The sequence below is a fragment of the Arachis duranensis genome, chromosome 1 (assembly GCF_000817695.3).
Source record: "Arachis duranensis cultivar V14167 chromosome 1, aradu.V14167.gnm2.J7QH, whole genome shotgun sequence".
NCBI lineage: Eukaryota > Viridiplantae > Streptophyta > Magnoliopsida > Fabales > Fabaceae > Arachis > Arachis duranensis.
The window spans coordinates 8309145-8319621 of NC_029772.3; the positions used below are offsets into that span (position 1 = coordinate 8309145).

The 10477-nt window shown below is 26.0% G+C and overlaps 2 protein-coding genes across 2 annotated transcripts in view; both read right to left on the reverse strand.

The window, feature by feature from the left end:
* LOC107495578 (cysteine-rich receptor-like protein kinase 42) overlaps window positions 1-1666 on the reverse strand; it is a 6429-nt gene extending 4763 nt beyond the window's left edge. Inside the window, exons 1-2 of the mRNA XM_016116729.3 lie at window positions 1284-1666; window positions 243-643 (exon numbers count right to left, since the gene is read on the reverse strand). Coding sequence (XP_015972215.3) covers window positions 243-643; window positions 1284-1666 — 784 coding nt within the window. The remainder of the gene's footprint in view (window positions 1-242; window positions 644-1283) is intronic.
* A 2959-nt stretch (window positions 1667-4625) lies between these two features.
* LOC107495695 (cold-responsive protein kinase 1-like) overlaps window positions 4626-10477 on the reverse strand; it is a 6520-nt gene continuing 668 nt past the window's right edge. The window contains exons 2-8 of the mRNA XM_016116865.3: window positions 7826-8232; window positions 6949-7074; window positions 6582-6709; window positions 5734-5947; window positions 5383-5614; window positions 5073-5229; window positions 4626-4976 (exon numbers count right to left, since the gene is read on the reverse strand). Of these exons, the coding sequence (XP_015972351.1) occupies window positions 4626-4976; window positions 5073-5229; window positions 5383-5614; window positions 5734-5947; window positions 6582-6709; window positions 6949-7074; window positions 7826-8232 (1615 nt within the window). The remainder of the gene's footprint in view (window positions 4977-5072; window positions 5230-5382; window positions 5615-5733; window positions 5948-6581; window positions 6710-6948; window positions 7075-7825; window positions 8233-10477) is intronic.

The following is a 10477-nucleotide window of genomic DNA, read 5'->3' on the forward strand; positions in this document are numbered from 1 at the left end:
CTTTACCATTACTATCAATTTTTTTTAATATTTATGACTTGTTACATATTATTAGGGGTGAAAATACGCGTAGCTTATTATAGATTAGTTACTGAATAGTAAATACATGATCTATTGATAAATTTGACTTGATCTAAAACCTGATAATTTTAAAAAATAAAAAAATAAAAAATAATAAAATAATAAAATAAAATTAAAGATATTAAATATATTTAAAAAATTGTATAAAAATGCATATATACCTTGTGCCAAGTATGGAGTGATATCAATGGTTTGATTATCAGCAAAAAAGGGAGTCTGTGAATATCTCATAAAACAACCAGCATCATAAGCCCTACCATCAGAATTAGGAAGACATGTTTGCAAATTGTTGTATCCAACATTCATGCATGCCAAACAATCACTTTGAGTGGCAGTTTCAACACACTGTGCAACAGCATAGATTGCACCACCATTATTATTAGCCAATTGTGTCTTTGTGGCAGCATAGAATCCTTTGATTTTTGGTGTTGCTGTTTGGAGATTCATTAGAGCTTGTTTTCCAGCTGAAACAAAATCATTGCCTCCTTTTCCTGTTTTGTTCCCACATTTTACACCATTCCCAGGTTCAGTTGTTTGGCTGAAGAAGATATTGCTCTCATACCTTATATAATACATTTTCAAAAAATATCATCATGTTAAATCACAATCATAATTAGTATTAACTTTCCTTTTATTTGCATTATATCTTTTTCTATTTTTATTTTATTTATCTTATATTAAAAAATTATTTTTAGAGTTTAATGAAGATAGAAAAAGACACAAATAATTTGTAAATTACAAAAAATAATTCGCATTATAACATGTGTATATATATAGATGTATTAATTTTGAAACTCATAACTAATTTATAAACAAAATTACTATAACATAAAGAAAAACGTTTTCCTAACATGATATGTAGGTTAAATAGGAGAAAATAAAAGAATAAACAAATTAAAGTAACTTTTAAGAAATCATTAAAAGTAAAAACCTTATTTTTATTAGATAAAATTATTTCTTATCACCATGAAAATAAAAAAGAAATACATATTATTAAAAAAATAAAAAGATATCTTAATAATAATCTTTTTTTGAATAAGATGAAAATTCAGATACAGTCAAATTCATGTGAAATTAACAACTAAGAATTGGTTAAATGATTTGACAGATTTAACTAAATTGATAAATTTAACGATTCTCATCTATCAATTTCACATTAAATTAACTGAATTTTTACTTCGGATCGGATCAGATACATATACCTGAGGAAGCAACCATCATAGATGACTCTGGCACCATTCCCATTTGAACAATTCCGAATTTGAATGGTAGCGTTGTTGAAGCAACTAAGACAATCCCTTTGAGAAAGATAGTTTCTGCACTGAAACATTGTGTATGTGATAACCTCTCCCCTCGCTTCTTGTGCAGTTCCAAAGTGCTTGCTTTGATTCACTATATCACTTCTTAGCTCCGAAAACGTTCCATTGATGTTGGCAAAGAAGCTTCTCAAGTTGGTTTCGTTGTATGAACTGCACCCTTGGTTTATTAGATTCACTTGAGGATCTGCAACAACAACTGCACCGTGAAGATGCCATGTCCACCACCACCATATTAGGGTTATGGCCACTACCTTAAGTTGCAACATCTTTCTTATATATATGTGTGTGGTGGTATATATTTGTATATAATTGTATTTTGTCTTTCTTAATTACCACTTGTGAGAAAGTTGTAATCATTAATCAAAGTTAAAATAAATTTCGGTAATATAACTACGTAGATGTTTGATAACAAAAAAAATTAATAAAAAAATAGTTAAAAATTATCTTATTTATAATATTTATTAATTATTATTAAAATTAATAAATATTAAATAAAATAAATTTTGATTTTTTTTTCTTAATATTATTATATCACTATATATACCGTTATTATCAGTATAAAATGTTAGTTTTGTTGGGAGAAATAATAAATATCAGTCAAAATAAATTATAGTGTAAAAATATAATGTTTGTTATTTTTTATTTATCAAATATAGAGATAATAATTAATTTAGTCTTGAATTTTTATCGGATAATCAAATTGGTTCATGAGTTTTAAAACTGATCAAACAATTTAGAGACCAATTCAATTAATTATTGGGTGAAAATTTAGATACCAAAATGATTGTTATCTCTCAAATATATGGCATAGTTATGTATCTTGGTTATACCAATGCAACTTAATATTATATTATACATATAATCACTTTTTTCATATGTGAAAATTCATTCTATATATATTATAAGATGAGAGTATTAGAAAGAGGAGAAGAGACGGTGGTGGGCGCGGCCGGGGCAAGTCAAGTGCCGCCATTGCCCCCACTTTGAATATTTCAATGGTGGGAATCTCAGTCCCACTCACTAATTAAAAATATTTCTATATCACAATAATATATATAATATAATATACTATAATTAATTAATTATCATTCACGGGTACGACAATTCTAATAAAGTAATAATTCATCACTTATTATATATAATAAAGTACGTAAGCTACTTAATTTCATGCATTTACATATCAAATATGTACCAAATCATTTCTGGTATTAAAAATATAAGTTATTGCTTATATATTACAACACAAAAATTTACTAAAATAGTGATCGATTTTAATGATTAATAAAATTAATTGTTAATAGTAATTGATTTAATAATCAATATAAATTTTTATGGAATAAAATAAAGTTAGTAACTAAATCAGTAGCTAAAATTATAACTGACATCTTAAAATTATTTATTTTAAAAACTTAAATAGTTACATTATTTTTATGAGATCGTAGAAATCTATATAAATTGCGATTTGCAACAGATTAAATTAATTAGGTTATTTTTATTACTAGTGTTGAGTCCAATGTCATATCTAAATTTTTCCACAAATTATTGAAAAATATCTATATCAACCATATGAATAATGGAGGAAGAAAAAAAAAAGAAGAACGATACTATTTTCAATATTGTAGACAAAACTACAAAAACCATTAATGAATAATAATGAAAATGAATTTTTGACCAGAGATTATTTATATATTAATTATGACAATGGATATATGTTAATGTGCGTGGATTAGGACCAATGACACAAAGGTAGCGGAGTCAATACGGATCATGTTATTTACCAAGAAAAGATTAGCCACCATGCATTATATACTTCCAAAATATCTTCTATTATTATTATATATTTATTATATTCATTTTTCAATTTACTTTCAAATTGAGCCAATGGTTTTTTCTAAGATGTGTTAAATTAACTGTCTCTCACTAGTAATAACGTAATCATAATTGTACCTTACCGATATTCTCGGCAATATTTTCCATTATCATCGGCCAACAACAACTATACGACCGAGAATAAATCCATTAATTCAAAATGAAACCGAGATCTTAGGATAAGATAACTCCTAAATCAAAACCTACTAACAACCACACCGAGCATAACTCAGGGGATTCAGCCTATTTAATCAGACGAACTTAACTCGCCAAATACAAGAAAAAACACTAATTCCATTTATTCCTTGCTTTTCACTCTTTTCTTAACGTTATTTCCTTTTGTTAATTTGTTACTCTAATAACTGACTTGAGCGTCGGAGTCCTTTTTTGCAGGATCCCCGCCGAAGTCAAAGGTTCACTGAAAAGCGCTTCCGAATTATATTACTGACGTCGCGCCAGCCGTATCTCGGAGGCGTATTCCGGACGGAACAATAATATTTTGAAAATTCGTCAGCTCCAACCCTAACGGTATATGTGGAAAAAAAATTTAATATATATAAGAAGTCTTATCAATAATAATCAATAATATAATTAATAAAATGATAATAAATTACATTATTTGCCGCCTCTAAAATAATAATAAATTACATATAATCACTTTCTTGATTTAATTTGCCATTTCTATTATTTTCTTAACGGAACATTGATTGAGATAATTTCTAGAATTTTATATGAGAAAAATATTATGATTATTGATGTTATTTATTGTAATTAAAATACAATCCATATATGTCGGTCTCTTTTATCCAAATAAAAAATAAAACATTCTATATGTCTCACACTCTAATTTATTAAACTAATAAACAAGGCGTATATAAATTATAAACTAAGATATGGATGGAAAAGTATATACTATAAACTTTATGAACAGGATATACGTATAAGATTACTACATAAAATCCAAAACTTATGAGATATAATAAATAGACCAATATTCTATTTTTTTTGGTCCAATAATATTGATAATTATATTTAAAGGTAAAATATATTTTTTATCATTAAGATTTATAATTTTTTTTAAAAATACTTCTAATATTTAATTTTATTTAATTTTATTTCTAATGTTTTCGATTTATTCAATTGTGTGCTTAACGTTTTAGATTTGTATCAAAATTATCTCGAAATATTTTTAATTTTATTCCCAATATTTTAAATGTAGATAACTGTCAAAGGATAATTTTAATATAAATAAAAAATATTTAAAATAAAATTAAATACAATTAAAAATTAGAAATGTTTAAAAAAAATCACAAACGGTTAAAGACAAAAAAATATATTTAACCATATATTTAATAATCATCTACCTGATACTATAGAATTAGTAGAGACAGTTGCATTGGATACATTGACCCTAGAATTAATTGGTGTAGAGGAATTATTATTTGTGGCAAAGATATCTTCCCTGGCCTTTAAATTTGACTCAATAAAAGTAGGCATTGAAGGTTGAATATTCTCAAATAAGCCCTTATTATTGCTACTAAGTAAGATTACTACTTTAGACATTGCTGGTCTCATTGTGGCTGATGCTTGAGTGCACAACAAAGCAATTTCTATTATTTTCTTCACTTCTTCTTTATCATATTCATTAGGGTTTATGCTTTCATCCACTAACTCAATGTGCATGCCTTGTTCATATAGTTTCCATGCCTGTTGAAAATAAATTCAAGAACAAAAGTTAAATGGTAATAAAATGTTTTTATTAATAAAAAAAATTGATACCAAATTATAGGATAAAATTCTTACTTGTTGAAGAAGGTATTCTTGGCCATCGTCAATATCAATGTTCACTTCTGTACATTTTTTACCACTTATAATTTCTAGAACCACAATTCCATAGCCATAAACATCGGTTTTTTCCGATAATTGGCCATGAATAGCATATTCTGGTGCAGTATATCCCCTAATAAATCCATTTTATATATATATCAAAATAAAAATAATACTCTTTGAATAAAAATATATATATATAACAAGTTTATGCATCTAAAAATTTGTAAATTACACATTTAAATCTTCTTTAAATAATAAAATTATTTGATTTATTTTGACTTACATTGTTCCAGCAAATCTTGTGCTAAGATGGGATTGATCTCTGGGTAAAAGCCTAGCTAATCCGAAATCGGCAATTTTGGGTTGAAATTCATCGTCCAAAAGAATATTACTAGTTTTTATATCTCGATGTATAATAGAAATATGAAATTCCTCGTGTAAGTATGTCAAGCCTCTAGCTGTGCCTATAATTATATCGTAACGTTGCTTCCAATTAAGGGAACCTTTTTTGTCACCTATAAACCATAGTTTATATTAATTAAAGATATGATAAAGATTAAAAAAAAATGAAAGAGAGATTGAAGAAGTAATTAAGTAATAGTGGTTGTATAATTAAGAGATTGATAATACTGACCAAATAAGAATTTGTCAAGGCTCTTATTTGCCATATACTCATAAACAAGGATTCTCTCTTGGCCTTTATTGCAACATCCAAGAAGTCTAAGAAGGTTACGATGATGCACATTACTTATAAGTTTTACTTCAGTTTCAAAATCATCCTTCATCTTCTTGGATTGGCTTAGAATCAATTTCTTGACTGCCACAACTTTTCCATTTTCCAGAATTCCCTGCCCAGTTAATTTAATTTAAACATGAAATGATTTAAAAAAAAAAATCTTTAGAGAGGTGGCATATATATAGCATTAGTTTTAATCTTTAATCTTAATCTTAAAAAAAAATTGTTTACTCATTTCTCTTTTTAACAATTAGTTTTTGTGGGCTTTGTTGTACCTTTTGCATGGGCTTCCCCTGTTTTTTGGAACCCAATGTTAATTTATCAAAAACATTAATGAATATTGCTGCTTTGTAATTTGTAATGTCACGGTTTTTAGAAAATGGATATTGACATTTTATTTTAATAATATTTTTTTTATAAATTCATACAAATATACAATACAAAAAGATCATATGCAAAGTGATATTATAAAATATAGAAATGAAATTATTATTTTTTAATTATATGTCATTTTCAAATTATCTTGATAATAAAAATTTTATCTTATTAGTCATTAACACGGGCAACAAAATAATAAGGATGAAAAGTAATTTAGAAAAGTCTCAAAAAAAGTGACAATATCAAATTTGATGATACAAATGATTTACCAATAATAATATTATTAATTTGGGCTTCAAGGGCCCTTGTTAATAATAGGTGATTTATTCTATAAATAATTAAATATATTGAGTAGTGTTATTGTTTACCTTGTATACGTCGCCAAAGCCTCCTTCTCCAAGTTTATTATTTTCACTGAAATTTTCTGTTGCAGCTTTCAAATCATTATAGCTGTAATTAATTGGACCTTTCAATTCAGTTGCCCCCAATATATCACCTGATAATAAGTAAAAGTTAATTAATTAAGTTATAATTTCTTTGTAAATTAAATGTAATATATTTGAAGGTTTTATATAAGTATTCCTAGACATGTAAAGTCTACTGTTGTCTAATATCAAGCATGAAATCGTGAACCTTTTTATTATAACGGTTAATTATAATTAATTAAGAAATTAAACCAGTCCCAATCACCATGTCAAATTATTAAAAAAAAAAATCAAGTTGTTTTACTTTTACCTCTATGAAGCTCTTCCTTTTTCTTGTTGGATCGTTTATACCAGAAAAATAATGCAAAGAAGATCACAAAAAGAGCAATGCCTCCAACAACACCACCAATAATGCCCCATTTATTGCTTGAACCTCCTATAATAGAAGGCAAAAAAAAAAAGGTATTCATGTTAAATTTTAAGAGATTTTTTTTAATTAAGAAAAAAAATATATTATGTGTATACTATAAGTTAGTCATTATAAATTTATAATAGTTATTATATATTTGTGTATAAATATATATGTTATACTGCTCAATTCATTTTCAAGAAATATTTTATATTTTAATATGTATTTTATACAAATTATTAATTTAATAGTTAATTTTTTTATATACACTTAATAAGCGAGCATGGTTGAATCAAATAAGATTATAAGTATATAATAAAAGATATTAAAGCATACTTAATTAATCTGTTAAATAATCAAAGAACTTCAAATAACTTGTAAAGAGAGAGGATATTGTCACTCTAAAATGGATAATGTTACTTCAATTTAATAAGATTATATTATAGATATATTTTGTATATATTATGAAGAAGTTTTTTAAATGAAAGTGACCATCAATTTGAAAATGACAATATCTATCTTTTAGCTTATATTATTGCTAAACAAAATCTTGGAGAATATTTTCAATCATACATGCACGTACATAAAAAAATAACCACTAAATTAGGTATTGGTAGTGAGTTTGTGTAAAGAAAATTAGGAGTACTTAGTTGTCTTTTTAATTTAGTTTCTTACTTATTTTTTAGTATCTCTTATTTGGTCTTGATTAAAGAAAAACAGAGCATCATAGTACCTATTAATAATCAATTAGTTAATTCTATAATAATAAATTGTTTACCTTGGTTTAAATAGGGAGTGATGTCAATGGTTTGGTTATCAGAAAAGAAGGGTAAATTTGAGTATCTCATAAAGCACCCTGCATTATAAGCCCTACCATCTATGTTGGGAATGCAATTACTCTTTAAGTTAACAAATCCAAAAGTCAAGCAATCCAAGCAAGAGCTTTCAGTGGCGGTTTCAACACATTGCGCGACAGCATACACGAAACCGCCACCACTAGCTACTAGTGTTTTAGTGGCAGCAAAGAAGCCTTTGATTCTTGGTGTTGCTAATTGGAGATTCTTCAGAGCCTGAGTTACAGTTGCACCAAAAGTAGTAGCTGTGTCTGATGTAGGCATGCTCCCACATAATACACCATCGTTCCCAGGTTCTGTGGTCTTGTCGTAGAACATATCACTGTCATATCTGATCAATATATTTTCAAAACATCATCCAAATTGTTAATAATCAAACAATAACCAATAATGGTGTTCGAAAAGTTTTGAACAGAGTTATATACATTCTTATAATAAGAATATACTTTTTTTATTATGAGAAAAGGGTAATCTTACCATATCTAAATAGATATATGTTTACATATAATAGATCCTTGTGTTGTTTCGTTTTATTTAGGATTAAAAATAGATGTAACTAGATCCACTTTTTATTTATGTATTATTATTTTAGACTTTATTTATCTCTTTAGACTACTAAATCTGTCATTAAATCGATAAAATTAGAAATTTGTAAGCGTAAAAAATTGATTGAAAGAAAAATTATACAAAATAAAATAAAATATTTTCTAAAAAAATAATTTTTAATCAATTTATTGTTAAAATTCACACCAATTTAATTCATCTACCATTTTTTGACAAATTTTCTTGTTTTCTTTAAAATTTGTTGTACATGAATTTTTTTGTTATGAACCAGATCAACTTAATAACTGTAACGGATTCGGTCTATTAAGTTTCATGGGCCCTCAACAAACCGGCTCATTCAAGACATATTCAAATTCTAATAACCTGTTAGCTCACATGGTATATTTTTTTCTTTTTACCTCGAAGGTCCAGAGTTTAAATCCAATCAAACACAACTGAAAAGAAAATTTGATAAATATGTGAAGAATATATAGATATATTTTATAATATTAAAAAAAAATAATTTAACTAGCCCCTAGACTTTTCCTTTAACTACTTTCAAGTATGATCATTATATCTTAACACTTATTCTCTATTTCTCTAACTCTCTCCTGCAAGATCAGTGGATACTTGATCTCTCTTTATCTAAGCAAGCATTCTTTGACTTTTCAAGTGTAGTCTTGTATAATAACCAATTTTTAACTAATCTAATTGAACCAACGATTAGTTCAGTTATTCTCATGTCCATGGATATTAGTTAGGGAGGGGTTGGAGTCCTCCACCTTTTCCACGTTCTAAATTTGTCTCTTACTTTTTTGAGTTTTCAAAATACTACTAATTAATAGTTCACATGTTGGGGTGGTAAAGTCAATTTTATCTGCGTTTTTCCGTTTAATGAATTGATTCAACTTGATTGTTCAGTGAATCCAACTATACCTTGGGCAACTAATAATAATTACACTAACAATTCGAATGTATTATTCAATTAATTTTCTACTTCTATTAGAGAGTTTTAGAGTAATAATTGAAGTGTGTTTGTATACGTAAAAGATTTTGAATTCAAATTGAAAAATTAACCACTACCAAATTAGACCCTCTACATTATATTCTCTAATAATTTAGTCAACTAAAATAATAGTGATTCCCAAGATGGAAAAATCATACATCTTTGTAGTAAGACAAGAATGATATCATCACCCAACTAATAAATTAATGGTGTACCAAAACTAACTCAATAATAATCTTTTTATTATTTAAAAAAATATGAATAAACAATAAAAATATTAAACAATGTAAACAATAGATATATCGAATGTTTAATTTACTAACTGTATAGATGATTATTCTAATATTAAAATTTAGGTGAATAATTTAAAATATAGTGTGTTTTACTTAAATTAGACTAATTTTAAAATCTTTTATTTATATTATTCAAAAAAAAAAAGTCATTGATTATAAACCTTTAAAAAATGGTATAGCTGTACTCAGCAAGCCTAGGGAAGGCGATGACCAGTTGGCCACCCTCCACCAATTTCAAAGTCAACAGAAACTTACATGTAGCTCAACACATTCTTTTTTCAATTATATTATACATATACACTAAAAATTCACCACTAATTAATTATTTATCTAAAACATATATTAAAAATATAAAATATATAATATATATTTATACATTAATTTAGTAGTTAATTTTTTATATAAAAAAATATTTTTTTATTATTATTGTGTTTGTCTATTCATAAGATGAGAGTTATTAAATATTCATGTTCAACATATTAGAAACTTATTAATCTTTTTATTAAAAATTAATTTTCTCCCTATATATATATATCAAAAATGATTAGGGACCAAAGTTTAAGAGCGCAAAGGCAGCCGTAATTTATCTTTTTTGTTCTTTTAATGCTTTCACTAACTTTGGTTACAATAATTTTATAATTACAATTATAAATATTAAATGTATAAAATTATAGATTGTAAATTAAATAAGATAATTTTAGTTATTTTTTTATATTTAATTATACTATCATGAC